Source organism: Silene latifolia, chromosome 3, assembly GCF_048544455.1.
Source record: "Silene latifolia isolate original U9 population chromosome 3, ASM4854445v1, whole genome shotgun sequence".
Taxonomy (NCBI): domain Eukaryota; kingdom Viridiplantae; phylum Streptophyta; class Magnoliopsida; order Caryophyllales; family Caryophyllaceae; genus Silene; species Silene latifolia.
In genome coordinates this window covers 106,804,257-106,818,959 of record NC_133528.1, presented here as the reverse complement: position 1 = coordinate 106,818,959, position 14,703 = coordinate 106,804,257, and the positions used below count along the sequence as shown (strand labels likewise).

At 37.6% G+C, this 14,703-nt stretch overlaps 1 protein-coding gene across 1 annotated transcript; it reads right to left on the bottom strand.

Annotated features, from left to right (window-relative positions):
* Positions 1-12,953: 12,953 nt before the first annotated feature.
* On the bottom strand, positions 12,954-14,257 carry LOC141646218 (DNA (cytosine-5)-methyltransferase DRM2-like). Its single transcript, XM_074454193.1, has 4 exons — positions 14,168-14,257; positions 13,686-13,778; positions 13,135-13,240; positions 12,954-13,037 (listed from the first exon to the last, which is right to left on the bottom strand). Exons 1-4 carry the CDS (start codon positions 14,168-14,170, stop codon positions 12,964-12,966), a joined length of 276 nt encoding a protein of 91 aa, XP_074310294.1. The 5' UTR covers positions 14,171-14,257; the 3' UTR covers positions 12,954-12,963.
* Positions 14,258-14,703: the final 446 nt, after the last annotated feature.

Genomic DNA, 14,703 nt, shown 5'->3' with positions numbered 1-14,703 from the left:
AAAATGACTTGGAAAAGGACTTTACTCATTATCTAACTAATGTCTACGCAAAGTAAAACGGAACACTCCACTTATCCGTTGCTTCCCCTTCAAAATTTGTAATCACTAACTTTTGGTGCTAGTGAGCGAGTCCGATGCGGAAATGATGCAAAACATTGGTGGTGCTAGTGGGTGAGTCCGATGTGAAAATGATGAACTGATCGTTAGGAGAGGACCTGCGCACCAAATTGTAGTAAGAAACAATAGCCATTGTCATTACATGTTCATCGCTCGATATGCTTTTAAAATTTTGTTTCTTCATATGGGATGACCAGAACACTAGTAGCTGAGAGTGTGAGACAAGAAGATAATCAGACAAACTTATTTATAAGTAAAACTAGTTTTTGTACCCGTGAAAACTATGGGTGCGTTTGAGATTGTATAAACTCACGCATAAACGTAATCTCATTAGTTTGAAACATGTTCACATCTTTGGTGCCTTGTGTTGACTACATGACACGCAAAAATGTTATCCATGAATGTTATTCATGTATTTTGGCGAGAAATAGAACAACATATTTATTTTCAATTTCACATGAATTAAGATATTAAAGAGGTAAGTAGATGTAATAACGTATGTGTATATACCTCGTTTCTACACCTTCCGCCAACCACCAGTGATAATTGGGCCGCATGTTTATCACGCTGAGCGATTTATGACATTCGTAAGTTCGTCGACAACTGATAGCTCAAACAGTCGAGTCAACCTCATGGTCGTCATCTACGCGCCAACACAGTCGTTTTGACAGTAATTAGAGTACATTTGGAGTCCGGGTCAAAAACCGTTTCCATTTTCTAAAACCGTCTTAAGCCGAATCGGAATGTTCCAGAATATACTAGAGTTTTATTCCTAAATATTTATTTTTTATGATTAAATATCGAAAATATCTTCTTTACGGAATAAGGAAGCATACATCTTCCCTAATTCCTAAATTAAATCGCAGAAATCTTTCTTGATGAGGAGGAAAAGCCTCAGGAGATGATGCAGTAGGAGCTGCACCTCTTGGAAAGGTCGCAGTTCGGCTGCTTTTTCCCCAATTTCCATAATCTTTCCGAATTTCTTTCCTAATCCGACTTTTTCCTCCTCCTCGTGATTAATATAAATAGAGGACTCTACCTCACACGCGAGTGTCCGCCCTTCTCTTCTCCCTTTGCATTCTAAGACCGCACTCTTGCTTTTCGACTTCTACGTGCTTGATCTACACGACCACGTAAACTCAGATCATTCTAAGTACCAGTCACGTTGCATAGACCGACCCACTTGACCAACCCCACTTAATCAATCGTTCTAAATCCTTCTAAAGAGGGCACTTTCAGTCCTACATCGAGTCGAGCAATCATTAACAACAACTTAGTTAATCTCGCTTCGTCAAACATGTAAGTCTGAGGGTGTAAAATTCCAATTTTGTTCTCTTTTGTTTCTTTGTAGATATTAATGTAAGAATTTATTCGTAAATATGCTAAAAAACGCTTTCAAAATTGCCTTTTAAAACCCTTTTTACGAAATCAACAGAGATCTGGCATGGGGAAGAATCACATCAACCGATGCGCTTTCTGGAAAGGCCGCAGCATCTACTGCGCCTCTTCCAAGGGCTGCCATCAGTTGCTGCATTTCTTCTTCTTCCTCAGGTTTCTTTCAAATTTCGTTTTCTTTTGTTTTTTCGTTTCTTTTATTTTCATTACCTTTTTTATCAAATCTTTTTCAATGTTTTCGACATTAGATCACTTATAATCGATATTTGTGGATTTTCGTCATCTATTCAAAGCCAGATTTTAAGAGATTCGATTCATTCATATCAAGTCTCTTGGGCTTGTTTTGATACATCGTTTTATGTAAATTCTCTATTTTCTGTCTTCTACTTTAATCTTACCTTAAGTTTCAACCTTTTCGTTTCCGACATCGTATACGTATCGCGTTTGTAAAATCCTTTATATCTTATTTAACTTGTCCTTCTATCGCTTTATGACGGTCCTTAGCTTGTACGCATATAATCTAACTAAATCACCTATTTTGACTCATATGCTAATAATCGACCCTAAAATCAACCAACGAACGATAACTGAAACATGAATTCGACTTTCACAGTCAGAATCCAACTCGAGAACAGCCGCATAAACTGATGCGCCTCTTCTAGAGGACACAGTGGATGTTGCGCCTGTTCTGAGTTTGGTTTTGACTCTGGACTCTTTCTCGTCTTGACGTAGAATTTTAATTAATTATTATCCGTATTATCGCCATATTTCTACATATTTCTATATCTCAAACTCCAATTACCTTATTCCTTTCGTTTTTTTACTTCTAAAATCCCTTTTGAGCACGTTTATGATGTAAATTCAATAATCGTTGTAATTTATTCTTATCATGTATTTTCATATTTATTTCATATCGTTCTTGTATGATTTATTTATCTGGCCTTTTCACATGCAAATCAACCTAAATTCCAACTTTGACTCCCAATTGAGTGCTAAATTGCTTGTCAACCGACATAATATATATTCACATGCTAGATTTAAAATATGTTTGTTGCATAGCATGCATACAATTGACAATATATCGAATATAAATAACTTCCCTAATCATTAGTATAGGCCGCTATCGAGGCGGGTGGGATTAGGTGTTCAAATAAAGAGCTTCCTAATAAGTACCCTCACCACTTACTCAGATATCTGTGAGCATCCGTGTTCATTGGCATCGCGAGAGTTATTCTAGATATAGAATGCTAAGGGTAACGAAATTCTTAGTGTTCATGTCACTACTTTGTATCTTGACATGACATGAAGTATTCGAACAGTTCCAATTTTCCATAAAAATTGGCGGCGACTCCACAAATGCAGGCTTGCTCAAACCTTTCACCGGTTTTAATGCCTTTCAAATCGGTAATGGCCCATGACGTGCTTTGTCCAACCAAAGTTCCGTGGGAGAAGTGTCGCCGCCTCAAAATCTAACCAACGCGCGGGTGGCTTGATCCACTGGTGACTCCGCTAGGGACTACACACTTAGACTAAGCCTAGTTTTACTTATGGTGAAACTTGAACAAGGTTAGAGAATAGTTTATATGAGACAGTTGTCAGTTTTCATTATTCGACCTTCTTAGGCCATTTTGGCCAGTCTTCCTAGGTTTTTTAACCAAACCAATTCGACCAATCGTCCCGTCTGGACGGTGCAAATTCCTATTTGTGCCCAAAGATGGATAACGACTGACATCAACCATACCACGATACTTACTCATGTTTGTATCAAGAGCTTCACTACTCGAGCGAATAGACGACCTTACTCATGTTTGGCACGGATCTCTCCACACGGACCAGGGTTTGATAGCTTGGTATGGCAACCCACCCTTTAAGCCAAAACCTTCTAAAAGCACTCAGCATACCGTTATAATGCCTATACCTATACTTGTAGCTTGTATGTTATCACCTTTTGCAAACAAAACCATGACGAAATTTTCAAAAACCTTTCTTCAAATGTAAATGTAAATATTTCAAAAATGGCCTAAACAGCGCAAAGTCAATAAAATCAAGTCGAAACACTGTCAAAATTTCAAAGGTCTTAAGCATTACGCTATCATTTTCAAAGTCACTTGGAGTCAGCACTCCTATAATCACACAATGATTGTCTAGGATAACATTTCAAAATCCATCACACGACACAAAGGCATTCACGTCCTTTTGAGTCATTACACGAGTCCTTGTTTTCTTCGAGTAAGTGTGCAATGTGGTCGATTGTGTTTTGATTCGTCATTAGTTCTTATCCTCAGTCCAAGATGGTCAGAACTAACGAAAGTCAAGGAAGGTTATTCAAGCTCACAACTAGAGAAGGAGAGATGTTCAAAGGAGAACCAGATGACGACGAGCTCTAGTCGGAGTCGGAGTTGGAACCTAAGTCTAAGTCTAGAGAAGTCGCTAAAGAGTCTCCTCCTATTGTCACTCCCTATCCCATCATTTCTCCTAGCATAGCGTCGTCTAGTAATAGTAATCTGGGGAATGTCCCAGCAACTGTCCCTCTGCCGCCACCGACTACGACGCAGATGGCCTCTTTAGTTCAGCTATGTTCAAACATTAATATGAATAAATCTGACTCTACTTACTCCTCATGTTATTTTGATTGCAATTTTGTTTATGATGATACTGAAGATGATCTTGACCCAGACTCAATCAAACTACCTCCCTACATAATAAATAGATACTAGAAGAGGGGGAAGGGGCACCAATCATAGAGAACACTGAACCTGTTAATGTAGGGGCAGACTTAAAACCCCAAGAACTTAGGATAAGGACGACCCTGGACCCAATTGAAAGAGCTTGCTTCATCAACATTCTTCACGAGTTCAAAGACGTTTTTGCTTGGTCTTACAAGGATATGATAGGGATAGACATGGATATTGTAGAACATCAAATCCTAATCAAACCAGGTTTCAAGCCTGTAAAGCAGAAGCTTCGCCGAATGAGAACAGAGTGGGCTCTCAAAATTAAAGAAGAGGTAAACAAGCAATTCAAAGCTGGATTCATCAAAGTTTTCGAGTACTAAGAGCATCCGCAAAGGAGGGAAATAAGCTCCCCTTTTGACTTCTCTTTCCTCAAATGAGCAACCCCATTGTTGCACCAACCTCTCCATTTTTTGGGGTTCCACTGTTTTTAGGGAAGGTCCCCAACAAAAAAGTAATGCAATTTTTGTTACTTTTGGGGAGCTTCCCAAATTTTTGTGTGTGAATTGGGGAACCTCATTGTTGCATTGATGTAGTTATGAAATGGGGAGGGTAAATGGAAAAGTTAGTGGAAAATAAGGTGGACGAATAAAAAAAGGAAAGAGAAATTATGGGGAGCCTCACCTTTGCGGATGCTCTAAGACTAGGAGGCTAACATAGTCCCCGTACCCAAAAAGGATGGGCGAATCCGGGTTTGTATTGATTTCAGAGATCTGGAGAAAGCCAGTCCAAAAGATGACTTCCCACTGCCACACATCGACATACTAATAGATAATATAACAGATCGCGCGCTCCTTTCTTTCATGGATGGGTATGCGGGATACAATCATATCAAAATGGATGAAGAGGATATGCATAAAACGGCGTTCGTCACTCAATGGGGTACTTATTGCTACACCATTATGCCATTCGAGTTAATAAATGCTGGAGCAACATATCAATGCACCGTAACTACCCTGTTACATGACATGATGCATAAAGAGGTAGAGGTATATGTAGATGACATGATCGTTAAATCCAAGGATAGGCAAGGTCACATCGCCAACCTTTGCAAGTTCTTTCTCAGATTGCGCAAGTACAACATGAGACCTAATCCTCAGAAATGCGCATTCGAGGTAACGTCCGTCAAGCTGTTGGGATATGTAGTCAGTCAAAGAGGAATAGATATTGATCCATCCAAGATCAAGGCTCTAATCGAGATGCCATAGCCGCAGACAGAAAAGGAAGTTCGAGGTTCCTAGGCAAGGTACAATATATAAGTCGCTTTATTTCAAAGCTTACTATGATCTGCGAACCCATATTCAAGAAGCTCAAGAAGACGGTGTAACACCTGTAATTCTTATAAAAACCTACTTTTGGCTTTTAGTCACAAATTTATTATTTTAAATTATTTTTATAAAATATAGGTTGATATATATATATATATATATATATATAGGGTTATTTAACAAGAACACTCCAAACTATTAGTGGTCTTCTCAAAATACTCTAGGCTTCAATTTAACTCACAATAAAACATACAATTGACGTCTCTTCTCATACTACACTCGGATGACCGACTACCTCTTTAACAACTCACTCCCTTTACTCTCCTTACAAACCTGCCCATTACCCACCTAACCTTTCTCCATTAATCATCACCCTACCACAACAGCCACCATCCACCGCAACCACAACCACCAATACCTTATTTAATTACGGACTACCGACACCTCCCGTCCCCCCACCCAATTCGCGGACGACCACCTTTCTTAACCCCTTAAATCCTAAATTAACATTTTCCTAAAATTGATTTGGGGGATCTCGGGTTTACATTGATCGTTGCCTGTGTCGAGAGTTGTACAAGCAAACTTGAATCAGTTTGTCCGGGCGTGGATTTAGGTTTGTCAAAGGGGTTGTTTGTGGCTGATTTCAGACATATTTAGGGGTGACGAAGGTGATTGAATGCTGCTGGTCAGAGATGAGTTCAAGCCTTGCGCGTGGAGACTGTGTTCCATGTCTGAAGTAGGTGGTGACAGAGGTAGTTATAGACTGTTTGAGGATGTTTTTAGGGCTGGTGGAGGGAGTAGCGATGGTGATGGTGATAGTGAAATGTGTATTAAATGGAGGGAGTAGTGATGGTGATGGTGTGTAGCTGGTTTGGTGGCATCGGGATAGTGGTGTCGGTTTAAATATTGGATGCGGTTGTTGTGCCTGTGAATTAGAAGAAGAAAGTGGCGGTAGTGTTTGAGTAGGTGATGTAGTGGTGCTGATGGGACCCGCCTTGGGTTTTGACCTGTTTTTACAAGTTAAAACCGACCCTAGTGCAATTTAAGAAGAGTAGGGTTATTGTATGTTTTATTGTGAGTTAAATTGAAGTGTAGTGTATTTTGAGAAGGCCCTCTATAGTTTGGAGTCTTGTTATTAAATAACCCTATATATATATATATATATATATATATATATATATATATATATATATATATATATATATATATATATATATATATATATATATATAGGCCGGATCGGTGAGGCACCTCATTATGGCGAGGCGGCGGTCTCACCATAATGATACATGTTGACCTGGATTTGTGATATATTGCGCGGGCTTAGATCAAAATTGACTCAATTACATTATTACAAACACACGCTCAACCCTATACAAACAACCTTCATCATCAAAACTCCTCTCAGCCATCTTTCCCAAATCAATCTCCATAACCTAATCAATTGAAGCAATTGTTCGTAGATTGCAGCGATTTTCCGATCAATTGTAGCGATTTTCCAATCAGGCGAAGAAATCGTCCGAGAATCTCAAGGAAGTGACTCATAAAGTGTTCTTCGATGTTGCAATTGATGGAAAGCCAACTGGTATGTTCTTATGGACCCCATTGATGATATGAAATTTAGTTTTGTGAAGTTTTGATATGCTTTTGGCATATCTTTGGACATTCGACTAGCTTTAGGTAGCTGGAGTAGATAAGAGTATAGGATTGCTGTTTTTGTTAATATCTGAAGGCGAATGACGCAGTTCATATGATGAATTATGTTGCTAGTTCATTTCTATTGTATCCGGAATTCATGGCGTAGACACATGGTAACCATCGGTTTTGCGTAGTATTGTCGTCTGGTTTAACAAAAATTACTACTACTATAGTTAAATGAGGTTTATGGCTTAAGATATGATAAGAGATAACCTGTTTTGCTCTTCTCCTGATTTTGTGAATCTCGGTCCTTATGTTGTGAATTCTATAGCTTGTTTTGTGAACCTGTAAGATAATTTTCTAAAACTTGGTCATTGTAGGTATTAGGAATCACCTATTTTGTTCTTTGCCTTATTTTGTGAATCTCAGTCCTTGTGTTGTGAATCCTAGAGATTGTTTTGTGAACTTGTAAGATAATTTTCTAGAACTTGGTCACCATAAGTGTTAGGAATCACCTATTTTGCTCTTTGCCTCATTTGTGTGAATCTCAGTCCTTGTGTTGTGAATCCTAGAGCTTGTTTAGTGAACCTGTAAGATCATTTTCTAAAACTTGGTCACCATAAGTGTTAGGAATCACCTATTTTGCTCTTTGCCTTATTTTGTGAATCTCAGTTCTTGTTTTGTGAATCTCAGACCTTGTTCAGTGAATCGTGGGGCTTGTTTTGTGAAACTTGGTCATCATAAGTGGTTAAAGTCGCCTATTTTGCCCTTTTCCTTATTTGGTGAATCTCAGACCTCGTTTTGTGAATCTCAGACCTTATTCTGTTAATCTCAAACCTTATTATGTGAATGTCAGACCTTATTCTGTTAATCTTAGAGCTTAATTTGTGAACTTAGAAGCTAATATTCTTAAATTTTGTTATAAGTGATAAGAGATAACCTGTTTTGCTCTTCTCCTGATTTTGTGAATATCGATCCTTATGTTGTGAATCCTATAGCTTGTTTTGTGAATCTGTAAGATAATTTTCTAAACTTGGTCATTATAGGTGTTAGGAATCACCTATTTTGGTCTTTGCCTTATTTTGAATCTCAGGTCCTTATGTTGTGAATCCTAGAGCTTGTTTTGTGAACTTGTAAGATAATTTTCTAGAACTTGGTCACCATAAGTGTTAGGAATCTCAGTCCTTGTGTTGTGAATCACATAGAATGAGGGCATTCTATGTTTGAGGTTTTACAGCTTAGTTTTTATTTCAGGAACTTTATAGTAGAATTTTTTGCTGTTACTTTTTAACTTTTTTCCTTATTTGGTGAATCTCAGACCTTATTTTGTGAATCTCAGACCTTATTCAGTGAATCTAAGAGCTTGTTTTGTGAAACTTGGTCATCATAAGTGGTTAAAATCACCTTTTTTGCTCTTTTCCTTATTTGGTGAATCTCAGACCTTATTTTGTGAATCTCATACTTTATTCAGTGAATCTTAGGGCTTATTTTGTGAAACTTGATCATCATAAGTGGTAAAATCACCTAATTTGCTCTTTTCTTTATTCAGTGAATCTCATACTTTGTTTTGTGAATCTCAGACCTTATTCAGTGAATCTTAGATCTTGTTTTGTGAAACTTGGTCATCATAAGTGGTTAAAATAACGTTTTTTGCTCTTTTCCTTATTTGGTGAATCTCAAACCTTATTTTGTGAAACTTGGTCATCATAAGTGTTTAAAATAAATGGTGGTATGATTTTCTTTCACATTCTTTCAAGATGGAATGAACTAAAGTAGCACATATTCAAAAAAACCGCAATTAATTTTGTTCCTCAACATGAAGGTGGAAAAAGATAAGGGAACAACTCACATGATGAAAACTAGTGGAATGATTTAATTATTTTAAAACCAATTAGCTCAAATGGCAGAGCGTTGTGCAATGCACAAGGTGTGGGTTCGACTCCCATGTTGGTTATTGATCTGCCATCACTTTATTTCAAAGCCTAGTTGGTATTTCTCTAGTGGCCTTTTGGGTTTTGGCCTTTTCATCATGCCCAATTGCACCCAATTTAGATAATTTCTAACATTGACTTTACAAAGGACTCAAAATTGTAATCCTTTGCTCCTTTAGTGGCTCTGCACGACGTTTTGGCTTATGCACGCCGTTTGTGCACATCTAAGTTTGAGCTTCTTCTACTCATCCTCAATTTTGCACATCTGAGTACGGATTTGGCTAACTCATCCTCAATGTTATTGTACTTAAGTTTAATACACTAGATTCTTAAATTAACTAGGCTATATGAGATTCGAACTCATACCTTTGTGCAAGATTTGCACATTGCTCTCCCATTTGAGCTAATAGCCGTTAAGATATACGAGTACATAACAAAGATTAAATAAGAGGAACCTTAAGCTAATAGCCTTTAGATATGCAACAATGAAAAGCCTAACTGCGATTGATCACAATGTGATGAACAGGCCTAGATTCATTACCATATGACTCCGTGATTGTAGAACGGGCATCGAGAACGAACTTAAATACATTCTATTTCTACCATTTTGCAAAGATAAGTACCCTTTGCCTTCTCTTTTCCAGTTCTATTATTTGTTTCGGTTAGACGGAAAGTCTTGTATCTTTTGGTTTTCATTGCATTCAGTCTCCAAAATGTCATTCTGCTAGTTTCATTAGACAAAAAGTCTTCATCTGTTTGCATTCGTGTCTCCACAATGTCTTTTCTTCTACTTATTTCGGTAAGACGAAAAGAACTGATTACCTCATCTGTCTTCTACTGTGAACCTCTTTTGGTTTTCATTGCATTCAGGTCTCCAAAATGATGTCTGCTAGTTTTCATTGCATTCAGGTCTCCAAACATGCAAACTAATCGCCATTGAAAATTTCCTAAAACCAAAATCCAGAATAACAAATTAAGCAGAGTTAGGGCTGGATAACACTTACCCTTAAGGCCTTTATCTAAATAGCTGAAAAGTGAAGATAGCTAACATCTGTAACATAACTTGTGCTCATTCGGTCAAAGTGTCAAACTGAAATCTTTTCTTGTTGGTCCTTTATCTAAATAGCTGAAAATTTGCCTTGGTAGGTAACAAAATTGAATGAAGCTCTTTTCCCTTTTCTAGAGATTTAGTTGATGCACATGTCGAGATTGCGCTAGCCATGGTAACCCCATTCGGTTGAACATTGACGAAAAGCATCTCCCTAAAGAACTGTAACGTTTCATCTATCCTATTCTTTTGTGCAAGGTCAGACACTAATGAAGTCCAGGTGAATACATCAGGAGACATTCCAGAATCACCCATCTTTCGCATAAATTCCATGGCAACATCACAATCACCAGACTGACTACAACCAGCAATCAGTATGTTCCAAGTTATCAAGCACGGCTCAATTCCCTCGTCTCTCATCAAATTAAACAACATATGTGCTTTGCCATTCTCACCTCTCTGACAATATCCAGATATCAAAACATTCCAGCTCACAATATCCCTTTCATTTATCTCCTCAAACAACTTCTCAGCTAAACTCAATTCACCACACTTTGCATACACAGCCAATAAAGCATTATCAATTCGCCTAGACGACCTCATCCCACCTCGAATCACAAGGGAATGTATCAACGTCCCAGTCCCGAAATCCCCACAATTCCCACAAGCCTGTAAATTTAAATATGCCTGAATCTGACTTAAACCACACAAGGAAACTTGCTATAGACACTGAAGGCTAGCATTTCCTTATCAGGAGTACCAACATTTAACTTTCAAGCTTGCTGTAGGATCACTTCACAAGTTGCCGCGATAAATAATACTCCGTTCAGATTATGATGAAGACTAGTATTATTTGAGAACTAAGTCTTTTAACATTTAAGATTTGATCAAGGAATTTCCTGCAAGCAATTGCAGACAGCAAGATGGCTTCCTAACAAGATCTTGTGATGAAGATGATTTATTAATGCTCACATCAGAGAATCATCACTGGCAGTATAGCATGCAAGAGATGCAGCTAGCTTTACAGCTTCAATATAATGCAAGAGACTGGTATTTTCTTCTTCTAAACAAAACATGGCATGTTTACATGGACAAGCTATAATTAGGACCCTTACATTTGATTTAAGAAAATAAGGCGGTCGGGACAAATAACTCGTAACTTTAATTATATTCACTCAATAGATTGATGTAAAACCTTAATGCGAAGCACAATTCACGGACATATCACAGTCTTAGAGGAGTTATGTGAAAGGGATTGCTTTTATATGCTATAGTTTTATTTCTTTATCAACAACAAAGCCAACTAACTATAACGATTAAGAATTAACAATAACAGATCTATTTCTCTAAAAACAAAACAAAGGATGATCTAAATATGTCTTTCGATATATAATTATAATTACAAAGGTGACAAAATTAGTGAGCAAAGCCTGCAAAACCCGAAAGGAGTTCCCTAAGGCTTTATATCTCATCGATTCGGCTAACACCTCTTGTGTGATCCTGTGGAAATCCCAACAACATCTCCATATCACTAGGTTCAAGTACAAAGAACCTTGTACTTCCCAACCCAAACCAAGTTCCATTTCTTGCATTGTTTCATAACAAAATCTATGTCACTTGGAGACGGCGTACCAGATTCCACACGCTTCCTAATCCTCTCCGTAAGTGAAGCACTTCCTATACAAGTTAAAAGGCAATTTAACTTTTCTCTTTTGTCCCAAGTGGGCCACCATTTTTTTGTGGATGGGAGTGCCTCATGTATGGTTTTGGGGGAATAGGAAAAAGAGGTCATCTCATTTTCTATAGGAAGGTTATGTATATAACCCCTTTTTCGAGCAAACACGAGAAATGAAGAGAGTCCACAAACTCGGGTTCTATGTCATACAAAAACCGGAAATCGATCCCAAACTCCCTTTGGAGTGCGGGCGACGTTTTCGTAGTAGAAGTAGGGAGGACCGAAAGCTAGTTTTGGGATCTCCCTCTTAGTTACCCTTGTTGAGTAACCAGGAATCCCAAAGCCAATCATATTGTTTGGCATTGGCAGATTGATTGAATCCCTGATACGCACACTTTGAACCAGTTTACGGGGTCGTTCTATGGACCCAAAACTAGGTTTTCTCTTTTGGGGTGTTAATGTAGGGGCATTAGTGTCAGTCTTCACTGTTTGAGAGGCGAATATGAAGTCGGTAAGTTCGTCTAGTGGAGCATTAGATCCTGAAATGCAAGCCATATATCAATCAATTTACCAAACAAACGGAATCATGTCAATTTATATAAAAATAATACTTCATTGCTAACTCAGGAAAATAAGTTTTGAAATATACACTGCCAAAGACTTAATTTGAAAAGATAAAACAATATTTTGCTAACTCACCACATTGCTCGATAGCCTTTACCACATCAACATATTGATAACCCATGCCAGTGAGGCGCGAAAGTGTGTCTACCGTTATATCTTTCTGCAAGGCAAAACGGATGGCATTTACTAGTAGAACTTTTCTAGCTTAAGAAAACCATTCCTGATCGCCAAGCCAAAATTTCACCAGGAAGAAAGTAGATTGAAACTTGTTGAGTGTCAAACAACGGTAACATGTAAAAAAGACATTCAGGACATAAGGTATAGAAAAATGAAGTTAACAAAGTTCATTGCTAATCCAAAGTTTTGCCCTTTAACATGGATATACTGGCAACATTGTGGAATAAGGAAGAAAACAAACTAGCAGATTTCCAGCAGTTGTACAGAATATTTCACATTTTTCTTTTAAAACGAGAAAGATACAAGGCACATAGCTAAGCAATGTAAAGATATTATCACACTGAAAGTAAAAGAAGCATTACCAATGGGTAACAAAACCACTTACAGGATAAGAAAGAAGGGTGTTCAAAATTGCTTCAGTATCCTCCTCCCCTGCCAATTATAGGTTCAGAGCATTAAACAATCAATGGTATTCAAAAAAGGATAATATGTCGATCTCAATCAACGGAAGCATGACAAAGATTATCACCATTCTCCTTAAGTGCTCGAATCACCAGCTTCTCATTAAATCCCATTGCGACAAAATGGTCAAGAGCAGCTGGATTCTGACTTGAAGATGAAGATGATATGTCAGCCTACAAGCATTGAACATGATCAGCCTTCTTGTAAGCTATGATTGACAAAAAAAATAAAAAATAAAAAAGGCATTTAACAGAGAAGAGCTATACAAAGATGTGAATGGACATCTTGAGGAGCAAGATTCTACTACTTTCATCCCAAATTATCTTCCCGTTCGGCTTTGATGATCAACTAATGACAACTTGGGGCATTAGCTACTCAAAATATATGTATAGTAGTACGTACAATGTAACATTCAACATGATTGGTTTATTTAAAAGTGGTAGCATTCAGCATTGCATTTCGAAAGTAGTAGTAGCCATATTACTGAGATTGGATGGAGGGAGTAGTTCGCAAACCTCAAATCAAATATAACTCAGGTTACCCATCAAATGTATTATGTATAAAAAATTCACTTGATCAACATATATAATGAAAGGTCAAAACAAAACAAGTACATACTTGATCATTTTCAATCTCTTGAAAGTATTCCATCTCAAGCTCATCATCAGTGTCCCACTCGTAGCTTTCCACTGAACTAACATTAGTAAGATCCTGCCAAGCAACACAAATATTTTGAGAGAACAAATGACACCTTGATATTATTAATCGCTACAGGAAAGACAATGCGAAATCCAAATTCAAACCCTGGAAGCATTATTTTTGTTCCTTAACTTATAATGGGTGACAACAAACTAAGCCCAAGAGAAAAAAAAAAATGTCATCCGATCCACACGTTAATGTAATCATGGGCAAATAAATATGCATTGTTTAGCAGGTTTTTAGTAAGGTGACCACCAAGACATAATTAATCTAAAGACAAATCAGATATCGTTAATATACAAGCTCTTGATGATTATTAACTCATTACCAAAAGGATTAATTCAAGGGAGGGACACAATTAGAGGCCCAAAATAGATATCCAAAAGCAGAAGAAAACACACCATTATTGTGTTAAGATGACACTTCCACTTAATTAGTACCTGCTCTTGAGACTTTCTTGCGGGAGGAATTATCAGCTCTACTTTGTTCCTAAAAAGCATGCAAATAGAGAAACGTTAAAATTCAATAATCATGCACAACTCCTAACCGGCATAGTTTTTGGCCTCATTAAAAACAAGGCGGTTAAATCCGGCCAGAGTCATTTTCAAAACCGGCATACTTAACAGATTCTTCTATGTTTTTATTAAAATACTCCTTTACAAATGAATAAAGTGTAAAGAATCTGTTGAGTCGGAGACTCGGAGGTTGTATTTCGTATTTCGTATTTCGTATTTCGTTTAGACTGCCAACTCCGTTGATGATTTAAAGTTTTAAACCAAGTCAATGAACATGAAAAGTTTCATTAAAAGCGTAGGAAACAAAAACCCATCAGGCAAAATACCTTCATTCGTCATCAAACCAAACAACTTTACCACCTCACTCCATCTCTGCTCCCTCGAATACGCTCCCATCATAGCAGACCAAGTAAACAAATTGT

What these genes read in the sequence shown, in the direction of transcription:
- LOC141646218 (XM_074454193.1), bottom strand. An exon ending in AAGAGATTGAAAATGATCAA is followed by an intron (nt 13,241 to 13,685) that starts GTATGTACTTGT and finishes CAATGCTTGTAG; the next exon opens with GCTGACATATCATCTTCATC. An exon ending in TCGAGCACTTAAGGAGAATG is followed by an intron (nt 13,038 to 13,134) that starts GTGATAATCTTT and finishes TATAATTGGCAG; the next exon opens with GGGAGGAGGATACTGAAGCA.